Source organism: Pholcus phalangioides, unplaced genomic scaffold, assembly GCF_987345545.1.
Source record: "Pholcus phalangioides strain wild (caught in Gottingen) unplaced genomic scaffold, Ppha-v1.0 ptg000042l_1, whole genome shotgun sequence".
NCBI lineage: Eukaryota > Metazoa > Arthropoda > Arachnida > Araneae > Pholcidae > Pholcus > Pholcus phalangioides.
This window is the reverse complement of record NW_028301628.1, coordinates 10,394,679-10,418,948: the sequence shown is the minus strand read 5'-3', so window position 1 is coordinate 10,418,948 and position 24,270 is coordinate 10,394,679. Positions and strand designations below refer to the sequence as shown.

General features: G+C 35.9%; 2 protein-coding genes across 2 annotated transcripts; one reads left to right on the top strand and one right to left on the bottom strand.

The window, feature by feature from the left end:
• Positions 1 to 1,040: 1,040 nt before the first annotated feature.
• On the bottom strand, positions 1,041 to 12,526 carry LOC149064461 (putative pyruvate dehydrogenase E1 component subunit alpha, mitochondrial). Its single transcript, XM_089254762.1, has 9 exons — positions 12,391 to 12,526; positions 9,752 to 9,814; positions 8,034 to 8,207; positions 5,805 to 5,931; positions 4,184 to 4,275; positions 3,748 to 3,996; positions 3,406 to 3,545; positions 2,621 to 2,729; positions 1,041 to 1,351 (listed from the first exon to the last, which is right to left on the bottom strand). The coding sequence occupies exons 1-9, from the start codon at positions 12,436 to 12,438 to the stop codon at positions 1,166 to 1,168; spliced, it is 1,188 nt and encodes a 395-aa protein (XP_089110888.1). The 5' UTR covers positions 12,439 to 12,526; the 3' UTR covers positions 1,041 to 1,165.
• A 212-nt stretch (positions 12,527 to 12,738) lies between these two features.
• LOC149064460 (E2F-associated phosphoprotein-like) lies at positions 12,739 to 23,746 on the top strand. The gene is made up of 4 exons (XM_089255124.1): positions 12,739 to 12,836; positions 16,457 to 16,662; positions 20,577 to 20,808; positions 23,419 to 23,746. The coding sequence occupies exons 1-4, from the start codon at positions 12,775 to 12,777 to the stop codon at positions 23,645 to 23,647; spliced, it is 729 nt and encodes a 242-aa protein (XP_089111250.1). The 5' UTR covers positions 12,739 to 12,774; the 3' UTR covers positions 23,648 to 23,746.
• The last annotated feature ends 524 nt before the right edge of the window (positions 23,747 to 24,270 follow it).

Genomic DNA, 24,270 nt, shown 5'->3' with positions numbered 1-24,270 from the left:
ACTTGGTGATATTAGTGCCAACTTATGTATATTTATGAGGTTTTCATGCATCTATGTAAATAAATACCTAGTCTTTCGATTGAGAAACCTCTGTAGGTCTTCCTAAAAATATTTAAAAATGATGGGTTTTACAATAGCAAACCACACACAATAGAACCCGGATTTAACAATTCCCTTGATTCAATGAATTGGGATAATCAATTTAATAATCTTGGCCTGTATCTAACACATAAAACCATGTTCCATTGGATCTGTTAATTCAGGGTTGGATTGCATGAATACAGTGAATAATACATACATGGTTTGTTCAATTGAAACGTAGACAGAACTAGCAATGATGCTAATAAGTGATCAAGCGGTGGTAGCACTTTGATTTGTTTTCTAACGCAGTGCAGAACATGGTCAGTATGAATCACTTAATCTTTTATTTGAAGAGAAAAGATAATTTATGTCATGCGCTTTGGGTGACAGGTCATATTGACATTGTACTTCAGAGCCAATGAACCTCTTTAATTAGAAAAGTTAATGGCCAGCGCCACTATCGATGCTGAACATTATTGTTATGACATCTTTTTTTTTTTCTTTCAAACTGAGCACAACTCCGGTCTATCACCATGGGATATTTACTATGGAATGAATGAGTCAGAGAAGTGTGCACATGTACCTAACAGTCTGAGTGTGTCATCTAGGGTTATGTAAGAAATTTTTTTAGTGCTGCCATCATGCTTTTTAACTTAAGTGTTACAGTAGAGCATCGATTATCCAAAAAAAAAAACTCCTTTACTGATTGGCATTCAACACATAATAATGTAAAAACAAGAATTTAATTGTTTTCTCATCCAAGCTCAAGGACCCATAATTAAGAACCACTGTTTTATAACTAGCATATGAAATGAAAGTTTCAAGACACGTATCTATGTTTTAATTGAACACACACACACACACAATCTTTATATTATAATAGCGGTTCATAATTTAAATGTACGACCAGAGAAACTGCATCATGTTCAAAATATAAGCACAAACAGAACACATTAATATCAAACAAAAAAAACTGAAAATTTTAATGACTTGTAAATGGAGCACTAACACATGGTCATTCAATAATCTCTGATGCGCTGATTGATGCTTTTAAAAATCATTGCATTGAAATAAAAAAATCTGCCTATAAATTCATAGGTTTAGAAAGCCTTTTGTGCGGATGTTGTGTGAAAGGTGTGACTCCTCTGATGTTGCTGTAAATTGGCTCCACATACACATCTGCATATAATTCATCTAGAGGAATCTCGTTGGAATTTTTTGCCACAGAAACAGCTTCTTCAACTTCTTTGCGCACCTCTTGATCAATTTTCTGTAATAATAAACTGGATTTCAGGAATGTGACAACATTTTTTCATCAAAAGTTTCAAATGAATTCCTTAACCAAGAATGAATCCCTTCATCATACATAATGTAAAACTAGTTTTTGATGAGCTTGACCGACAACATTGTCCACAATAGAAGAATTAAACAAATGAGAATTAACAAAGCTCTCTTTATCTTCAATGATTATTTTACAGGTAAAAAGAAATTAAGCAATGAAGTTGTTTCTCAATATAGTCATCTTGATTAATAAAATTAGATATCAACATACTAAGCATCTGTGCCTTATTACAGAAACATTATGTGGTAACAGGCTATTTTTTGAAAAAAAAATTCAATGTGAGAATCTCGCGAGATAGAAGTGAAACTTCTAGGTATGACACATGACTAGATTCAACTCAATTAAATTTAATTTCAATTATTTAAAACTGAATTTAGAAATTTTAAATTTAATTTTACAGAAGATTCATCTTGTTGACCCTTATCTTTTGTAAACCTTCCTTGCCCCCAACATTAAATTTGACCAACTTGATCTAATTGGCCCCTTAAACCCCCGAAACACCATTTGCCCCGTATAATTCTAACAAGTTTGGCATCATATGGAATCATAATTGAACTCGCTGTATATCCCATGCATGGCAGATTTTTTCACTAAAAATTTCTGGTGATAATCTGGGTTGGCTCTAAATCAATAGGGGGGGGGGGGGGTTGTTAAGTACAGGAGTGAAGAGTAAGGGAAAAAAAGTGAAGGGCTCTGGATGTATTCTGCGTCATGACACTGCAGCCAATTAGGAGCTGGCACTGCGATGTCAAAAACTTGCATTCACGTGAGAAATATACTCTCATGTGGCCAGGGATGCGGTGTCGGGGAGGAGGGTACGAAAAGGTACTAAACTGTCTTCTTTGGATGACACAAACCGCCCAAATTAACCTACTCACAGCCCACAAATTAACTCTTCTCACCCCCACCCAACTTCATTTTCTTACACGGCCGAATGTCTATTGACACCCCACCACCACAACCCATCTACTTCTCGAGACTTCATCACACAATCAGTTATTCTACAGAACTGGTTTTGAGAGAAAAAAGAAAGCGTTTCACTTTTTGTGATGAATTTCCTCTCCCTCACAAAAATTCACTCCCCTACCTAAAAACGTTCCACTTCATAGTTATGAAATTAATTATTACATGGAATCACAATGATTTAGAAGTAATCTGTAAAAAATGTTAAAAAAAAAAAAGATAGGATCTCCTAACCTTTAGCTCATCTGCCTCCACCAAGTTTTCTGTAATGATCTTCTCTCTGAAGGATGTGATTGGATCTCTTGTTTGACGAACTTCTTGAACTTCCTCTCTCGTGCGGTAACTGGGAAAGAAAGAATTCAAATAACACTTGTCCAATTGGAAGCAAAAAAAAAATTATCCCTAAAATTGTGTACTCATCATTTGGCATCTCGACCTTTACTTGAATATCGAGAAATCATCTGAATGAAGGCAGGTACATTTCTACACATTTATTTTGTTCTCAGCAATAAAATATGAAGTTAGAAATAGATTAAAAAACCATGCTACAATAAAAAGTTTGTTTTGTTATATATAGGGTACATTATGTATAATGAGTGGCCACTTTTATTATGACCACTGAACAGTTTTAAACAAATGAACTATGTCACCACTCTGTTCTGTAACTTTGGACATGTAAGCATAATACAAAAAAGCACTCAATTTACCATGCAATTATAAAAACAGAATATAAAACTATATACAGTGATCTCTCACTTATACATTTCTCTCAGTTGTACAACTAGTTTCTGCACTTCCAGTGAAAGTTACAGATAAATAATGTTATTCACTTATGCTTCTCCCAGTTATGCGTCTTTTTTCCTTGTTCCCTTGCAATGACACATAAGTGAGCGATCACAGTACTTTATATTCAATTTATGGTAGTTATAATTCATGCAGCTTAATAATGGGAAGAAAAAATTTCCATCGACCAGGGATAGATGTAAAGCAATTTACATACAATACAAAACACTATTTACCTAGTACCAGGATCACTCATACTATGCCCATGATAGCGGTAGGTAGCCACTTCCATCACAACAGGCCCTTTGCCTGCCCTGCAAATTTCAGCGACAAATTTAGTTGCCTCTCGAACTGCCAACACATCCATACCATCCACCTGTAGCACAATATAAAGACTATAATTACAGAAGCTTTAACAAAATGAAGACCATACAACACATATGAAGAAAAGATCTACAGTAAATTGAACCATTGTTTTTCATCACAACTGCCACATAACTTATCAGATTTTGAAACTCGAAAATTATTTTTTGAAGGTAACCATATTAAATAATACAGATCAACTAAATCGTGCTCACCCAGATTCCAGGTATGTAATCGCCTCTTGTGTAATAATCAGTTGAAGCTGAAGCCCGTTCCACGCTTGTGCCCATACCGAAACCATTGTTTTCGCAAACAAATATGACAGGAAGACTCCATAGTTTTGATATATTGTACGCTTCGAACACTTGCCCCTGATTAGCTGCGCCATCACCATAAAGAGACAGGCAGATGTTATCCGTGCCTAGGTACTTCAAACCCAAGCCAATTCCAGCACCCAGTGGCACCTGCATTACAATGAAACTGTGATGTGAGTAATTTTAAGGAATAATGAAAATAGCACCGAAAAATTTAATAATTATTAATTTACAAAATAATGTTCGTAATATTGTAAAATACCAAAGAATATTCATAGCTATTCTTAATTTTAATTGCCCGAATGAACTCAAATAATGTAAAATACAAGTCTCTTACCTGAGCGCCAACTATACCATTTCCTCCAAAGAAATTATCATTGTACATATGCATCGAACCACCTTTGCCTTTTGCACAACCAGGTTCTCGTCCTTCAAAGAAAAAAGTAATAAACTGTCAATGAATTTCGGTAGAAACAAAGATGAGGTTGAAATGATAAAAACCATTACTAATATTCAAAACCAATACAGCGATTCCTCAGCTGATGAAGATAATTTGTTCCAGAATCTGAACAAATAATAAGCTGAAATCATTGTCAGCCTAAACAGGATTTCCTATACATAGGTTTCTATGGAAAGTTGTTTAATTCATTCCAGGTACAGCCCAAAATTTTAATATGTAAAACACTAAAGAAGCATTGCAAAAAAAAAACTGATCGAAGGACAAAATTAACAGCTTCACAATTGGATGGAGGAGAATTTTCAGGAAGATGAGAAACTGAAGACCCTTTTCCCACCCTAGTTAAGTTCATACATTACTACACTAGAATTATATCTATAGTGCATTAGTTCTCAAACTTTTGTGACCTGCGGCTCCCTTGCTTTTGTCAATGTCTATTCGCAGCTCCACAGAATAGTCTGAAAAAGCTCCAAAGCACCCCAAACAAGCATTCATCCCCCCTGACAATGATCGGCGAAGCCTTCAGAGGAGCTGCGAGAGCACTTTGCAAAGTTTAGTGTATTATAAAGCATCTAATATCTCTAGTGGTGTGGATTCGTAGGTGTCCTCTTATGTGATGTAGTCAGACTGTTTTTGTGTCTCACACGTGCAGATGGAAAACATAATCTACAATGTCCAGACTGTTCGGTTTGATACCAAGTCTTGCACCAAGGTATCACTGTATTAGATATGAGTGCAATGATGGTAACATGGAGAATTCAATTCAAGGGAATCCAAACAAATGCTCTATAAAATTAATCATCAAACACCTAAAAAAAATCAACAAAAATAAGTCTAGTTCTCAAAAGATGACTGTCAAAAGCCTCGTCCCTTCCATGAAAAGAGCCTAGTTTATTGTCAATTTCTCCAAGATTGCTAGCGTATTATCTCGGTGCAATTCAGTTTTTTAACCAATCTTTTCCACCCAGGGCCATCTTAAGAGGATCATGGACCCCAGGCTAAGTGATTTTTCAGAGACCCTACCTAGAAAATTCTCAAAAATTTCAACTTCTCATTTTTCTGAGGCCCCTCTTCTCTTGGACATTAAGACAGCACTGTTTCCACTCTGTCCTTAGTTTCAGTCCACCTTTCCAAATTTAATCATGAAAAAATGCCAAAATAACACCGCAAGAAGCCAGATGAGAGCAATTTAATGCCGAGTTGCTAAACACATCCTTAGACTACTTTACTGATAATGAAAGAATAAAATCTGATGCAAAATAGCATATCCAAGTCTATTCTTGGAGAACATGATGATGCAGTAGATTGCAAGCTTTATTTCGGTTGATCGCAGGGCCATTTGGAATGACTTATTGCTCAAGAAATCTTCACAATAAAAGCTTAAGAAAAAATTCACTTCTTACACAGCCCAAAGGAGTAATCCAAACATCAGGAAAAAAGTTAATGATGTTAATAATAACGATGATAATAATGTCAATGATAGTTAAACAATGAATGCAACCTGTCAGTTCAGCAAGAACTCCTTTGATGCTGACTCCCCTCAAGTAGGTCCATCCATGTGCTCTGTAAGCTGTGATGACTGCATCTGATTTTCTGATTGCAGCTTCCATGCCAACAGCACATGCTTCCTGTAAAGATTTGAACGAATATTTGAAGTGACTTATGAATAAAGTGACTTATTGATAACAGCCAAAATTATTGAAATAAAATTGATATCTCAACTGAAAAAACATGATTGTTACTTCCTTATAACAGTAGAAAATGAGGGAAAATTACAATATGAAGATGAACATTTGAATTAGTTTGTCCACTAGAAATAATGGTGCTCTAAATCTATCGTGAATATTGACAGGTAATAGTGCAAAAATAAAGGAAATGGGGATTTTGCATCCAATATATATGTTATGGTAACTGGTGATTATGTATAATGAACTTGGTGATAAACATGAAAGAAATCATGTGGAAATACAGTGAAACCCCTCTTTTGCGGACACTGGTGGGACAAAAAAGTTAATCAGAGGTTTGAAATACATACCTTTATACAAGGGGAAATGATCATTTTGCCATAAGGGGCTGTTCAAGTATTACGTATGCAAATATTTAGCCATTTTTGACCCCCCTCTTGTCAGCAAAATTTTGTCATCAGCTCTGCCCCTCCTAACGCATATTAACAGATCAGAGATGTACACAGGGGGTGGGGGCATGGGGGGGGGGGCTCGTGCCTCCTCCCACAATCAAATATTTATTCTTTTAATAGAATATTTAATTTTTAATTAAAAATAATTTTCTGTAATAGAAATTTCGGAAGAAAATACGTTTATATGTTATTATAATCAATTTCTGTTCATTTCAATGCCATTTGAAGGCTATGAACTCAAAATTTATCTTTAATAAATTCATTGCGACCCACCCTCTAAGCCATATAATGATAAATCACATAAAGGCCCTTGGCCCGCAGACCAAATATGGCCCTGGGGGTTATCTGATGCAGCCTGCCCTCTCCAAACCTAATTTTGTAAAAATGAACTAAGCAGCACATTTACAGATCGCTTAAGTGTCCCATGGTACAATTCCAGAACATTTAAGTGGCCCGTGGCATATTTTCAGATCACTTAAATGACCCGGGACAGTTCAAGAACACTTAAGCGATCTGTGACACATTTAGAGATCCCTTGAGTGACATGTGATGCAGTTTTAGAGCACTTAAGTGGCCCCAGTGTGGTTCTACATCACTCAAGTTACCAGTGGCACATTCTCAGATTATTTAAGTGATGTGTGGCACAGTTCCAGAGCACTTAAGGGGCCCCGGACACATTTCCAGATAACTTGGAACCACGAAACATTTAGAGATCACTAAAGTGGCTCTGAAGGGGACTTATCAATAGGGGGGGATGTTACTTCAAGTAATCCCACAAACTATCGAAAGGTTTTTCTCGTTTTTGGCACACCAAGTAAGATGCCATTAAAAATATTTCATATTTTCATAAAGGGTGGTTGATTACGTAAGCATTATCTGAATCCCCCTCCCCCCCTTGTCATCAAAAGTCAGCAAATTGGAAACCCCCCTTCCCCCATCGATGATGACGTAATACTTGAACGGCCCCTAAAAGAGGGGTGACTGCATCTGAGAGGTGTCCATTAAGAGGGGGGGGGGGTTTACTGTCTCACAAAAACCCAACCACTTATCAGTTTCTCCCAAACATGATGGGTGCACTGCACATATTTTTCCATAAAATTAAATGAAAATAAGTGATATGAAGACAAAAACCTATAAATTATTATTAGTCTCATTAGCTTTCTTCACATTTATCAACATCACCAATCAAGTCTGTCATGCTGGACAAGTTTGAGCAAAATATATCTGGAAAAATGTAAGTAATTCATTGACAATTTATCATATTTACCAATATGCTGCAGCTTATACGTAATCACCAGCGAATGCAATAAATTCGCATAATTTATCACACTTACCAAAATGGTCAGTGATTATGCATAATCACTGGATTTATCACATTTACGGTGATTATGCATAATCACACACTGGATTTATCACATTTACCATAACATATACATCTGTTCTAATGCTCGGCTGTTGAATTTGATGCTCGATTCATTAATCACAACTCTAGTTTAAATGAATCTATATAATTTCGAAACACAAAAAAATTTAATGCATATTGGTACTTGAAAAAGTGTGCGTACTAATAACAATATGAATTAGGAGACTCACTTGCCCTGAATACAGATGACAGAACCCTCTGATAATTTTTTCTTTGTATAAGCTGTTAGCAGCTGCTTCCATCCGTCGAATAACCATCATGTCTCTGTACAGTTTCAATGCATCTTCTTTGGTTACAGTAACAGTAGTCGAAGGGCCGCTGTCCAATTTATGCAACTTGAAAGGCTGAAACATTTAATCACCAGAACACTAATTAGATTGATTGGAACAAAAATAAAAGGGAAAATATAATTATTGCTTAATTGTTGTAATATGGAACCTAATTTGGATATGTGTGGATCGGGGGGAGGGGATCGGGCTTCTTAACCTTTTGTGCTACATGGATCGCTTGTCCCAATAAGATGAAGGTCAGCAATCCCTTTTGCCAGTAAGACGAATGCCATGGACTCAACAAAATAATATTCAGCACATAATAATGTAAAAATAATAACTTGATGTTAACTCATCCAAGCTCAAGGACCTCTGAAACTTTTCAAGGACTCCAAGGGGGTCGAGGGGAAAACCTTCTTTTGAACCGAGAGCACCACAAGTCCTGTCTATCATCATGGGCAATTTACTACCGATTGAGTTGTGCTGGGAGTGTGCTTGGGTACTAATAGTTTGAGCGTGTATCTAGTGTTGTGTCCTAATTTCTAGTACAGTCATCTATTTTTCAAACTATGAGTTAAGTTTAATGTGTAATGATTGAATACTTGTACTGTTGTAGGGACTGTTGCTCTCTGTGGTGGTGAAAATGTTTAATGGGGGGGGGGGGGAGGACAGAAAACCAACTTTAGCTGACCACAACTGTGCCAATGGCGAGTTTGAACCTGGTCCTTGCGATGCATGGGTGTCACCACTACACAACTAAACTGCAGCAGATACAAGGACCTTGGTAAATAACCACTAGTGTAAAAGAATTCTGACTCATTCATTGAAATTTTCAAATACAGTTTATGATATGGCATATAATGGCTATATTGTATTATTGTGAAAATAGCCATAAATTAATATATGTTTTTAATGGCCTCGTTATGATTCATGGTGATATAATAAGGGCTGCCTCATGACGTGATCGAGTCTGTGCCAGTTGCAATCATCGCCCTGACAGAACCACTTGATTGCCATTGGCTAACCTGATATTTCAAGGTTGTGCTTCAGTTCAAAGGGAGGAGACAGATCCTCCTATATAGTCCTGATTACGATTAGGCCTAAAGATGATAAAATCTAGCTATTATCGATTTTTACTCAGTTATCTGAAAAGTGTTTTCGAATGTCCAAGCAACAACTCTGCAGGTTAGTCTGAATAAGGTTTGACCATATTTAGAAAATTGTATGTCCTAAATCATAGTTAATTATAATATCATTATTAATGTTTTAAAAGAATATATTTATTCACAATTTTGGATAGGGTTTTTATATTATACAGCAAATTTTAAATGTCGTTGGCCTGACTAATCTCTATGAGGAGGCTTTTTTTAAATGAAAGACCAGCTCTCGCATCGTATAATACAATGTACCATGTGAATAGATTTTTGTGAGATTATTAATGTTGTGGAAATGTGAAAAAATTAAATGATTTCTATTATGTTCATGAAAAAAATGTAGACACAAAACAATGATGCAACTCATTATTCAAGATAACACGGTATTGTGTTGAAAAGCTATCACATGACAAAACTTTAAATAAACACAAAATAAACAAATAACTAGCAAGATAAATATCGTACCTTGGTTTGATAGGTGGCTTCCGTGGCATAGGAGCATTCAGTGAAACGGTTTATTACATTTTTCTGAAATTAAAATAAATAATAATAGTAATACATTGTAATGTCATGTGAAATTCATGGTGATTATAAAGTTCTCTTATTCTGAGTAGTTTTTCCTTCAAAAGCTGCGCATCCAAATACGGTCAAATTTTTAGGATATCTTTATTAGACCATGAAAGAGATATTTATGAAATAAATAAAAAATAGTTCAATTTTCATAATTAGATGAGAAACCAGATAAGAAAAATGACATTTTTTACTGAATTTTCCTTTTCCCCATGGACCACATAGTGTATATACAACGTTGTACCAAGTTTCAATGGAATACGTCTACCAGAATGGGTGCTACATAGGTCTGAGTAGTTTCAGTATCACTGACACTGCTCAGACCAATGTAGCACCCATTAATATACTGACACTACTCCGACCTATGTAGTTCCCAGAACATACGCCATTGAAACTTGGGTGTATATGCTAAATGGCTCATGGGAAAAAAGGAAAATTCAATAAAAAAGGCATCACTTTTTCACCTGGTGGTAAAAAAATTAACTTTTTTTATTTCATAAATCTCTCTCCCATGGTCTTATTAAGTTTTCCCTAAAAATTTGGCTGTATTCTGATAAGTATCTTTTGAGGAACAACTACTCTAAGTACGAGAACTTTGATCACCCCTGCATAAACAATTCAGTTAAAAAATACACTTTAGAGAATTTCTGACACGATGGCCACTTGGGCATGTAATTGAGCATACTCTGACAGGGAAGATAAAAAATACAAATAGACCAATATCTGACAAAAGTCAGGGCATATTAACAGTTAAAAGCCTATTTAATGATACTCAAAAGACAAGTTGTAAGAAGTTATCGCTATAGATAAAATATATTAACCTTATGGGAAAAAGTGCATCTAGAGCACAGATCAATATCATTATACAATGGATCCCATTATACAATTTCAAAAAACTGTCGTGAAAAAATGTACGCGAGAAACAATTTTATATGGGGGAATCTTAATGAGTATTACAGAGACTTGGGGCCACGAAAATAAGCCATACTAAGTAGGAAAACGTTCTAAGTGAGATCCACTATATATAGGCCTATAGTCTATTATTGATATATGGGATTTTTTCACTGTATTTTGCTTTTCTTTTTCAATGCATGCCTCATCCCCCACAGTTATCGGCCATACCAGATTTATATCTGTTACTGCCAAAGCCCAAAGTTGGCCACTTCGCAAAGGGGCCAACCAAGTTGACAGGGCCAATGCCCAAAATTCAGGCTTATGCAGGGCTTTACCCCCCCCCCCCTCCCTCCCATATCAATCCCAATGATTTGGTCATCGCTGCTGATTTTTTTGTGTGTGATAATTATGGCCATTTATAATTTCCCATAGCTAACCATAATTGTTATGGTTAGCTATGGAAACCCTAATGATCAAAGGAATCTGAATATCGATATCTTAGTGATTCATATACAGGGGCCGGCCAAAGCTCATGTTCTGGTTTGGTGGCAAAAGTTCAAATTTCAGACATTTTCCGGGTCACTTGGGCTGGCCCCTTTGTGAAGTGGCGAACTTCGGGCTACACACGAACTTCCCATTTGTCTGATGCTTGTCCCCTAATAGACTTCATAGGGACATACCATGCATATTAACCAGAAATTTAGTAAATTATTTAAGGACAATACATAATCAGTGTGGCCAAAAGTGAACTATAGAGCAAGTTACCAGTTTGTGAGTGACCTAAAGCATGTCAATGCCCAAAACAGTGACCTAGAGAACAATGGACCAGGTCAGTGAGTGACTTCAAGAGTTTGCAAGCATGCGAGTGGCAAAAGAAAACCTACAGGGAGCAAAGCACAAGATCCGTGAGCAACCAAAAGTGACCAAGAGAGCAAGTTACTAGTTTTGCGAGTGATAAAAACAGTGTGTAAGCACACACATGACCAAAAGAGTGACCCAGAGAAAGATGGATATGGTCAGCGAGCAACCAAAAGAGTGGCCCAGAGAGCGATGGATACGGTCGGCGAGCAACCAAAGGAGTGACTAGCAACAGTGGCATATTTACGGAGGCATGAAGCTAAGCTGGCTGTAGCCCAGGACAGAAATGTTGTGGAATGAGTGAACAAAAAAAATTAGACTAGAATGTGAGAAGGGCGGCAAAATTTGACTAGTCCATAGGTCGCAAAACCATGAATCCATCTGTGTGTATAGCATATCATTATAATGTATGTCGTGTATTAGATGCCCTCTAGTGCAGTGCCGTCTTAACGCATGGGCCCACCCGGGCACGGCCCTCCACAGTGGAGGGGTCTCATAAAAATGAGATCTGATTAAAATTTACTAGGTAGGGCCTCACAAAAATCACTTGGTCCGGGGGCCCATGATGCTCTTAAGATGTCTATACATCAATACGCTTGAGCTACACTTATGTTAGAGGACATCTGAGAGCTGTTTATATACTTAACAGTGACAAGTCATCCTAAATTATTTGTTTGACATGACTGGGAAAAAAAATTATAATGAAAAACATATAATCTAGTCACATTTTGATTAAAATACAGCTATTCATACACAAAAATTGTTAGATATTGAATGCTTACAGCTATTGAGCCTTGGAAAAGTCTATTTATCTTGGCTGTGATAGACATATTTACATAAATTTAGTTAAATGTCCAACATTTAGAGGTGACCAGCTCAGCAATGAATATTCAAGGGTGAGCAATGATGGAAGGGGTCAGTAAGTTCAGCGGTCCGTGGTCACATATAATTTTTGTGAATCAAATAACTCAAAAAAATGTTTTTAATACAAAAAATATATATTTTATTGATTTTTCATGGTTAGGATTTTAATTTTAAACCTTAATTTTCAGAAGAAGTTATTTTTATATGCTGATATAAAAATGTATCCGAGGTGAAAAGACCCGTTAGGTGTTCTGTCCCAAAAAATCATTTGCAGTTTTGTTTACAAACATTTCCCAAGCAAGATGACTGATGACTATATGGTTCTAGAATTCAGCGACGATGAAGAAGATGATGGATCTTCTAGGTGAACAATAATTCATAATCTTTCCGTGATAATTGATAATTCCCATGAGTTTCGATTTCGCGGTGAATAGTTCATGACCTTTTCGTGATAATCGATAATTCCCATGGGGTCGATCGTAATTTTAATATGGCGTTTTTTGATCTCAATTTCTCGGTGAATTCATAATCTCTTCGTGATGATTGATTAATCCCACGGGTTTTGATTCCGCGGTGAATAATAATGATAATTCACAATCTCTTCGTGATAATTCCCACGGGTTTCGATTTCGCGGTGAATAATTTTAATAATTATTCATTATTTTTTCGTTTTAACAGCCGTAGTGTTGTTTCCTTTTTGGGAAAGACGTCCGAAAGCATGACTCCATTTTACTATTGATGATTTCTCGTCATGCTTTTGGACGTTTTTCTCACCAAAAAAAAAAAAAAAAAAATCGCCAACACATCACCAACTAGGGATTATACTAAAGCTGTTCCCCTAATCTCTTCATGATAATTGATAATTCCTATGGCTCTTTACTTCGTAATACCTGTTGAATTGTTTTATTTTTTTTTATGAATACTCTTTTTTTTTTTTTTTTTTTTTTTTATGAGTAAATTTTAATATGCTTATAATGTAAAGCTAACGTGAAATTTGCTTGCTACTTTTTCCCCTGGATCACCTCTAATATCTAGCGATCTAAAAAAAAGGGGGCCTGATTTTTAATAGAGAGACCCTTAGGAAAAGCAAGCATTAATGGGGTCCTCCCGTGATTAATTAAAAAATATTTTATTAGTTCTGCTGTTTGAATTTGGGGGCAAATGCCCCACTTGCCTATATAGCCCCGTTCAAATGGGAAATAGAAAAGCGGGTTTAAGAACTTTTGCCAATGACTGCTCTTCATTTCCTTTCTTACGAAGGGAAAAAGTCGTCAATCGGGTGCTAGCACTCCCAATCCTACTGCAATAGTTGCACATGTGAACAAGGCTTATGAGATACTGTAATCAGTCCCAAGAAAAGAACACATGCACACAATGACTTGTAGAGATTGATGTGAACTCTCAAGAACAATAAGAATTTCCTTAACAAGAGAAAGAAATATGCATGTATTATATGTATTTGGACAATAGCAAAAATCCTATATATTGACACAGGCCTTGTTTCTCTTGAGTTTGAGCCCTGGGCAATGCAAGAAAAACACCCCATCTCACCCTCCTGGAGACATCTAGTAAACTCTGTTGGTTGAAGTTATGACAGCAGTCCCCACCCAGCACAAGAAGCTTATCAAAATGCAACATGCGTTGTAACCCTTTAAGCCATTTTTAAAATTTCCCTGATCCACATTATAACTGCCTCAGTGGGGGGGGGGGGAAATGTGGTAAGAACCCAAGATATTCCAGTGTGACAGAATTAAAGCAGATCAAGTTTGACGAGATATCTTTTTATTACTGCTGTAAGGGTTAAGGTTCAAAAAGAAAATTTATTAGTCATGAGTGCAGCTTACACCAGTGTGACTTTCCACGAAATGGATCACTTAAACAACCCTCCTATAAGACTAGTTATCTCCATCACAGGAGATCTTTTAATAAAACTCTTTGCTGAGTGTTACAAGATTACATCACTATTGGGCAAATATGAATTTTTGGGGGCCCCTTAACAGGGTGTCCTGTAGAAAGGGTGTATATTAGAAAGTGACTATGTTCCATAGCTGTAGCGAGAGATGCTATCAGACCTCCTGGAATGCTGGAAAATGACTGATTTTTATAGATTAACATGGTTGAATTTATTGTTCCATCACTTCAGTCTCCCTCCCCAAGATAAATTTCTGGTTACATCTCTGCTGTGTCCATCATCATTCTATAACAAATTTCCTTTTTTCTCAGTTTCTTTCGCTTCTGGAAGAAAACTGAATTTCACTGAAAGAGGAAATAATTTCCACGTCTCTTCACAATCACCATGATTTGATTTTTGAAATAGGCCTTCTAAACAGTACTGCCTTAAGAGCATAATGGGGCCTCCGGGCCAAGTGATTTTTCTGAGGCCCTATCGAAAAATTCACCTCCTACTTGTTTCTCCAAGCCCTCCCCCTCTGGGCGGTGAGACGGCACTGCTTTCAAACAAAATGCTTCAAGGAAGAGAGATAAAAATATATTTATATTGTGTTGTGAATGTGTAAGGAATTTTTTTCTTCCAGATATGGTGTTTCTCAAGCTAAAAATTTTTTTGAGATAGAGAGGTTCTATAATATAATATAATTTATTAAAGCCCAGTATATATATATATATATATATATATATATATATATATATATATGAAAGCCTTTTTTTGGAAACTGGTTAAAATCTAGAATTTAAGGCTTAATTACATTGGAAAAGTTCACTAACTACTCGCTTCTGATTTTACTCACTGCTTTTTCTCTCTAGTCGCCAGCATTTTTACTGCCTCTCATGTGCAATATGGGTGTGGCTACTTTTTTTTACACTCGTTTTGGCTCGCATTTAAAGAAAAAGATAAAAATAAAAGAGGAGAAAAATTAGATACTCGTCCGTGTAGAGCAGTGGTTCCCAACCTGATTTAGGCCATGCCCCACCAGCGCATCTCTGCAATCCTGGTAGCGCCCCCCCCCCCACTTCCAGTGAAAATTTATAGTTTCATAACAAAGGTTTTTTTTTTTTTAATGTAAGAGCAATTTTTTTTTTTTTGCTTTGTCTTCTTACATTTTAAAATGAGAGGTCTTTGCACCCACCCATTTATGTCTACTTTTACTTGATCAAAAGCAGTGTTTCTTATAATCAGGGAGTTCTCCTTGGAAAGACTTCAAGGGGTGTCCAGGAGCTTGGATGCAAAAACAATTAACTCATTGTCTTTACATTGCTATACAAATATTATTTTTTAAAGGAGTTTGTGTGGCTTCATTTTTCTTCATTTTATTGGCATGGGAACTTTATCTTACTACTACAACAAATAATAACTAAATAATAATAACTATAAATAATAACTAAATAATAATAACTATAAATAATAACTATAAATAATAACTAAACAAACACCAACTCTGGCCATATCGCTATATTGTAATTTACTGCCATTAATGAGATAGGTTGGAAATAGAGGCGCTGTCTATCAGTGGTTGCCTGAATCTTGTTAGGGAAAATATCCTCCCTCTGGTTTGAACCCGGGATTGTGACAGCAACCTTCATGGTGGTAGATGATCATCTTACCACCATGCCACTAAACTTGTATCTTATTGGCACAAATTTTTCATGGAACACGAAACATTAAGAACCCTTAGGTAAACCCCCTTATACCGGAAAAATAAAAGAAGTCATCAAGATATTGTTTAAAAATTAAAAATTGGAACTGATATAAAAAAATGAAGAGTTCAAAACGTTCCGAGCCTTCATAGGAAAAACTCAAATTGGCCCGCTGTGGTGCATGGGCCCCACGTTCAGAATAGCTGATCCAGTGAGTCATTTTACTAATGATATGTCATTGTAACTTGCTGGGCTAGTCAAAACCAGTTCACTCGCCAGCTATTTATTTTCCAGGAGATAGCTGGTAAACTCGACCAATGTAATTCAGCCTTTAATCATCATCCATGTTTGAGGAACATTCTTATAGACTTTTTTCTCTCTCCAACATAGCTCTGAAGATGAATTTCAAGAATATATTCGTAGACAATGTGGTATCGTGGAGATTAAAGATGACTTTGACGATGAAATGGATCGAGTTATGACTGAGCACATGCAAAAGCTTGAGAGAACCAGAGTTTCAGATGCACAGAACCCTGATGAAAAATTGTGTGTAATCCCTTCAACGTCTTCATCTAGTGGAGCTAAAGGAAAAACAGGTCTGATGATTATGCTAATAAAACGTTACCTACCCTTTGCTTTCTAATAACGTTTGAAGTTGTGTAATTTTATGATCTAGAAAAATATAAAGTAGGACTTCACAATTGCCATGGCAACTAAAAAATCTGTTGCTGCCTAAAATTTTCTGTGTGCAATTATTAAATTAGTCTGAGAATAGTCCGAAATTTTTGGCATTGATTTCAGTGTGTATGTATCGCTAACATAAAAAAAGAGTCAGTAAGACCCGTAAACAGGGCCGCAACTAGATGGTCAGGGTCCCCTTGTAATGTTGAAGGAGAGGTTAAAAGGTGCAATTTGCACCCTCTCTGGTATGGCACCCCCGGAGCATCAGACCTGCCTGTTCCACCCAGTTGCAGTCTTGCCCATAAATGTAAAGGAAAAAATATTCTTTTGACTGTTCTTTTTGGGAAAAATATTGCCTGTCCCTTAAAAATTTGGCTGCCACCTAATATCCCCCCGTGGTTTGTCAAGCCCTAATATACAGTAAAACCTCAGATTACGAGTAAATTGGTTTGCAAGTGCTTTGGAGGACGAGCAAAAAATTTTAATACATTTTTTCCTGATAAAAGAGTGATGTCTTGCGATATAAGTATGTGTTGGTACCAAAGCTTCCTAAGTGGGGGACATAAATTCAAAGTTCACAGTGACCTGGAGAGTGAAAAAAAAGAAAATTGGGGAATCAGAAAATGATCAGGGAAAATGTGAAATATTTGTCGAAGGTCAAAGAAATTTCTAAATATTTAGGAAAAATCAGGGAAAATCTGAAATAAAAAGGAAGATAAATTAAGATATATGGGATATATGAAAGGGGAGATAAATCCACAGTCACTTTTTCCCATAGAAGATTATTTCTTTCAGATCCCCTGAGAGAAAAAAAAAGCCTTTTTATAACAATCTGCCTTATTTTCCAGCTCCCCTTTTAGATAGAAAGTTTGGTTATACCAGGGGTTCTCAAACTGTGCGCCTCCAATTTTTGTCAGGGGCACCGCTGGTGGAAAAAGATTGAGAACCCCTGGGTTATACAGTAAAACCTCTCTTTTAGAGACACCGGTGAGACAAAAACATTTATCTGTAAAAGTGGGGTGACGATCAATCAGGGGTTTGAAATGCATACTTTTATTATACACTGGGAAATTATAATTTGTCCATAAAAGCAGGGTTGTTGAATTTGCTCCCCAGGTAGATACCCATTTTCCACCAGGCTAAGTTTTTTAGGAGAAAATGTACCCTGGTTTTTTGGAGAAAATGGTTTTTTTTGGAGGGGAAATTGTTTGTTTTCAAACAAAATTTGTTGCTTTCAGGTTAGTTTATGTATTCCAAAAATTGTTGCATAGTGCAGTGTTTAGAATATGTATATTTTGAGGTATTTTAAAAAATTTTTTGGGAGCAAAAATGAGATAAATAATTTCTTGAAATCACAAACTCACTTTTTATAATTCGACTACCTCGTAAGCATTTAGGTGCAAGATTTACATATTAAAATATTACAAGAAACCGCAAACAGAAAATGTAACCATCAATTTAGATATGTAATATATATATATATATTGTACCTGATATGTGTAATATGTGATAAATATATCCAAAGAAATTATTGCTTATTTATAATACATAATAATTTTCCACACACACAAATCCTTGTATAAATAAATTGAAGCCTCTGTGAAGAAGTAAAGCAATGTATGCAAACTGAATTTTCATTCAAAAATATTTACATGTTTGCATTACATTTTTGTCAATTTTATACAGGTACATCAGACTTTCATAACTGAAATATCAAGAGACAAAAATAGCATTATCTCATAAGAAAGAAAATAACTGTGAGATTCTCGAATTGAACATTGGTAATGAACACCGTCAAGTGAAACAGAACAAAAAGTATAGTTTTTCTCCAAAAATAAGACCTAACCAGAAAATAAGCCTTTTTCAAGATGCTCAACGACCCCTAAAATTAGCCTGTTAAAATCGTCAGCCAGATGAAGGCATTCTGTTGCTGTACATAACAGGTTGTCTTTTATAAAGAGATATTAACATACAATAATGTTATTGACATTTGTATTTAATGGTAATTCAAGTTATTCTGCAGTTTTAAGTTCCTAAAATTGGCTAATTTATACAAGTGGAAAGCATCTGCAGAATAATGGAACCTCAGAATGACTGCTATCTCCTCTTCTTAGCCAGATTATTTTTTAATTATTACTGCTCTTTTAAAAATATTTCAGAATTTAATTTAATGAAGCAGATATATTTTCCAACAGTGAGGAATTCAAGAAAAAGAGAAGCATGTGACTTCAGCTCCTGAAAGTTTGGGTTCAATTAAAAAAATAAAAACTTAATGGTTCTGGTTACATAGCTAAAGGTTTTATTTTTGACGGATCAGGACACTTTTGAATTCATTTTCTGCAGTATTTGAAAAATTCGAAGAAAAACAAAATTCAGGCACCATCCTGATTTCTCAGAATTTTCACTATCCAAATTCATTTGTTTTACCACAAATTATTTTCTTGCTGCAGCTCTGCATACAACTCAAGGTTCAGATACAATTATGCAGAAGTGGGTGTGTGTTTGTGTGTGAAAAATTATTCCCATATTGTATAGTCAATTTTATTAATCAAATACATAGTTTAACGTGACCAAAAATGTATATTTAGACATAAGATGTACATATAAATGATGTACATACATGTTTAAGTTACATATTTTGAGGTTGTGGAAAAAAGATATTCAATTTTCCTCCCATTTTGCACAAAAAAACCGCCTAGGCTGTAAGTAAACAATTATTCCCTTATTGTATGGTCAATTTTATGAATCAAATACATAGTTTAACGTTCACCAAAAATGTATATTTAGACATAATGTAAGATGTACATACATGTCTAAATTAGATATGTTGAGGTTGTGGAAATAGGAAATTCAATTTTCCCAAAAAACCAGGGTTTTTTACAACCTTGCCTAAAAGGAGGTGACTGCATCTGAGTGGTGTTCGTTAAGAGGAAGTTTTATGGTACATGAGCAAAATGTCTTATGCGTTAAATGATAGGAATTTACATACTGGGAAACAATGTTGATCATTAAGCTCCTTTAGTTTTGGAAGGGTGGGAGCAAGATTTGAAAATTCTGTCTGTACTGTGCTTTCCAATGGTATATTATCAAGAAAGGATATAACGTAGAGTGATCTTGAACATTTTTGGATTATATCTGCCCGTGACAGTGTACACACTTTTGGTCAGGAAAATTTTCAAATTACGGTCCAGGAAATTATCAAGCAGACTTTTTGCTGGGAACCCTGGAATTTTTTATTGTTTTTTCAGGCATGGGGGGCCTCTTTATGTTTTCTGACCACACCTGCCTCTGTATCTATTGTCACAGAGGCAGCTTTTGGGCCATACAGCTGTACTGTTCTCTGTTAGGGGCCCTAAATCCAAGTTCAGGGCAAAATAAAAGCTTTGTCAACCAAAAAACGTGGTCAGAAGGGCACCAAAAATAAGTCCAGCGCTGAGAGAGATTTTTTTCTTGAGGGGCACTAAAGTATGTTCCGCACAGGTAGAGATTTTTTGTTGAGCCACCCCTGCATTGTGCATTTATCTCATGGTTGAAGCTGTAACCAACTGAAATTTATATTTCATCAGTAGCTTTAACATTTTTGCCTATCTCCTGATAATTATATTGCCAATCCTCCTAATATTATAAAACATTAGCTTATCTGAAATATAAATAGTGTGTGTGCATTTTTTTGTATTGAATTTTTACTTTTACTCGTTCTCTTGTAAACAGTGACAACAGATTTCACACTTACGCTTACTATTTTAATGGCTAGTTCATTGATGTCATTCAACAATAATGTTAAATTTGTATACATTTACATGTTATTTTTGAAAATTAAAATTGACAGATTCACAAGCTGAGGAAAAAACAAATGATGAACTTTTCTATGACCCTGATATGGATGCCGAGGACCAGAAATGGATAGACGACAAAAGACGAGCCTATATCTTTCCCTCCTCTTCGGCATCATTGTCCACCGCTGGAAGTGCAGCCATGAAAAATGTCAAACCACTCCCGAACAGTGACGCTGTCTTGAATTGTCCTGCATGCTTGTCTCTCTTGTGCTTGGATTGCCAGAGGTAAGTATTGGTGCATTATAATTTTTTTTTCATGACCATAAAACTCAGTTTGTTAAAGCTACATTTCCTATTTTTTTAAATTCGCCAGCAGTGTTGCCCATATGAAAAAAAAAGTCAACCTACAGAGAGCAGGCAGATCTCTGCAACATGATATTTACAGAACACAAAAATCCAGACGTCTCACACTTTCATTTCCAGTTTGGAAGGTAGATGGTAACACTTCCAATGAGTGTCACAACCAGATACTTTGTCACTGAGGGCTTATAGAATTTTGGCACCCCTTGCATGTAGAAGCAGTTAAAGGGAGAATTTGGCGACCAGATCCACCTCCTCCCCTTTAGTTGGGGTCTTGCTTCCAATACATAGCATGCATGCATCAGACATCACAAATTCATTAAGATAGACACATACAAAAACCAACACTTCACCAATTCATGAAGATTCTTAAAAGAATGTTTATGTGATGCACTGGTAGTTTAGTAGTAGTTTTCAGTATTGCAATCTAATTAAAAAAATTACCAGATTTTTATCATTAAAACACCTAATAATTGTTTCGTTTTGAATGTAACCATTTACCAATCAACTAGCCTCTTGCAACTAGAAAAGTTTAAAGCATATTTGTCAAAAATTTATATTTTCTTGTATTCTTTTCATTGAACCTTAAACTTGGAAACGGATCTGCAAAAGACTAAAGTTATGTTCAAACCCTTTGCATTGAAAAAGACTATCTTGCTCAACAACACAGAGATAGAAGAAGTAAAAAGCTATGTATACCTGGGACAAGAAATTACCATGGACAACGGAATCATTAATGAAATGAGCATAAGGATCAGGATTGGATGGAGCACTTTTGGCAAAAAGTGTGTAATTCTCACATGCCATTACGCCTGAAAAGAAAAGTGTTTAACCAGTGTGTGCTGATTACATGACATCATATTACATAGAATGATGGGGGCCCTGAGTTAAACAGGAACTTTTTTTTGTCATCAATTTTTGTTAGTGCTGAAATTATTTTTCACCAATTCTGAAAAAATTCTTTAATTAATTATGGATTAACCCTTTAAGAGGTTTTTAGAATTTTCCTGAACCGCATTTAAACTGCCACATTTGAAATTGCCATGTATTTTAAGAATTCTTTCATATTGCGAGCACATAACTGCTTTCTCTCCCCCCCCCCCCAACCAGAAAATTTACTCCGACCATTGCTTTTATTTCCCTCACTATGATACAAAAAAAAAAACCGTGTGGGGCTTTCTATGAAGAGAAATACTTTCTTTTGGGAAAAAAATCTTTTATTGTTCATACTGAGTGCATATTTCTCTCGTTCCTCTTTATCTAACCTTGAACAAGAGCTGACTCCACCCACTGGCAGTTGATTGGTTGGAGGATGGGATAGAAAACATGTTTCATAGTAAAAACAGCTTCATTGCATTTTTAGGAGACGAAATATCTTGGGGTGACAGAAATAAAGCTGGTCAAAATGGCGAGATATCTCTGGATTGCCGCTGAAAGGGTTAAATTAATTATTTCTGATTCACTTTAAGTGATTCTGTAATTATTTGTTGTGATAATTCCAAAATTATTTTCCTTGTGTGAGGTGGTGGCAGCTCACAAGGGAATTCCCAACAGGGAAAATTCACATGACATCTCAATTTTGAGCAAAACCTTGAGGACAAAGATGTTGAGAGAACACAAGTGTGCATTTTGATGCCCCCAACCAAGTAATTTCTCCGGAACATTCAAATAATCGTAGAGGAAGAATTTGGCTTTTCACTTGTCTGTTCTCTGGAGCACCAGAAATGCCTTTAAAATGAATTTGATAATAAAAACCATCTCATCGTACTTCCTCTTTGCAGTGTAAGTAACGATGGCAGATCAGTATACTTATGAGTGCTATTTTGTGGATTAAGTTATCTGGCATAATTTAAAACTGTAAAATAATTCTGAATCAAAAAACAGGACGGTTTCTTAAAAATTGGTACACATGGCCACGATTTTTTTGATGAACAATGGCGTGCAGCTCTGTCCTAAAATATATCAGGCTGATTCCAGGGTCCTCTTTAGAGGGCAGCAGTTGAGGCTTGGCACCCAGGCTGCAAAATAAGCTTGAGCTAAGCCCCCAACTCAAAGGCCCGGAAAAACATATCATTATAGATGGAATATATTAACGCTATGAAAAGTGTATTGGGACTAGAGATTAATATTACTTTACCACACACCAACTCCAGTCATGTATTGTCATATGGTGATTTCCAATCAGTGAAGTTGGGTGGGAAATGAAGGCACCATCTATCAGTAGTCGCCTCTGGCTCTGTAGGTAAAGAACCTGTTTCTGATGTTCTTTGACCGGATTCGAACCCATGGACCTTGACTGTAACTTTCATAGTGGAAGATGAGCATCTTACCACTGCACCACTCGGGCAGAGATTAATACTGGTATACATAGGCAATTATCCTTATACATATTATTACATCCTAATACATAGTTATTCAGGATTTTCACTGTATAAGAATCTTGTACATGCAGGTTCACATCTATGCATGTGATGCTTCATGCATGTATATGCTTCACTTTTACGATTTTAATCTGAGTCACATTTTTATTTTCAGGCACGAGATTTATAAGAACCAATATCGTGCGATGTTTGTGAGCAACTGCAATGTGAATCCGGAAGAGAGCTTGGTATACCCTGCCAAAAAGAGGAATAGAAGAAGGGCAGAGTCCGCTGTAGATTCTGTATATAACCCAGTTCACTGTGCTCAATGCAACACAGAAGTAGCTGTTTACGACAAAGATGAAGTATATCATTTCTTTAATGTAATCGCAAGCTACGCATGATTCATGTAAATTTTTCTTTTGTAAATTTGATATGATGTATGTCACTCGATTCAAAACATATTGTCGCACTCACAATAAAAGAAAAATCTTGACAAGAGAGGCTTTTCATGATTCCTCTGTGAAATCTTGAAAAATAAATATAGTGAAACCTTTATATAGAAACGGAACGTCAAGAGACTACTACTTAACCTTAAGCCAGGTTTTCCTAGAAGCAGGTTTTTACAGTGCGTGCAGCGTGAAAACTCTGATAGGACAAAAAACCTGAATTTCAAGTTTCTAACCAATCAGCATTTTCACGCTGCACATAGCGCAGAAATTCTACTCCTAGGAAAACCCAGCTTTACATGACCCTCAACCACATTCCTCTACTAAGTTTCAAGAGACTTAAATAATATTCTTTTTTATACAGATTTCTGTTCTATATAGGTGCACATCAAAGCACTAATCATTAAACACAGACTATCTTTTGATTTCGTTCAAGACAGGTTTCAATGTACTCAGAGGCATATTTACAGTTTTGCTACCCTTCTCTCATTCTAGTTCAATTTCTTTGACCACTCATTCATCACCCTGTGTTGCTATAAATCACTTAGCCCTCACTCACATGCATGCGTATTTTTTGG

Coding starts and splice junctions, on each gene's coding strand:
- LOC149064461 (XM_089254762.1), bottom strand. CDS start 12,438: ATGTCTATCACAGCCAAGATAAATAGACTTTTCCAAGGCTCAATAGCT. Junction 9,815..12,390: donor TTTTCCAAGGCTCAATAGCT/GTAAGCATTCAA, acceptor TTTTAATTTCAG/AAAAATGTAATAAACCGTTT. Junction 2,730..3,405: donor ATGAGTGATCCTGGTACTAG/GTAAATAGTGTT, acceptor TTTCTTTCCCAG/TTACCGCACGAGAGAGGAAG.
- LOC149064460 (XM_089255124.1), top strand. CDS start 12,775: ATGACTGATGACTATATGGTTCTAGAATTCAGCGACGATGAAGAAGAT. Junction 16,663..20,576: donor TGGAGCTAAAGGAAAAACAG/GTCTGATGATTA, acceptor TAAAATTGACAG/ATTCACAAGCTGAGGAAAAA. Junction 20,809..23,418: donor TTGTGCTTGGATTGCCAGAG/GTAAGTATTGGT, acceptor TTTTATTTTCAG/GCACGAGATTTATAAGAACC.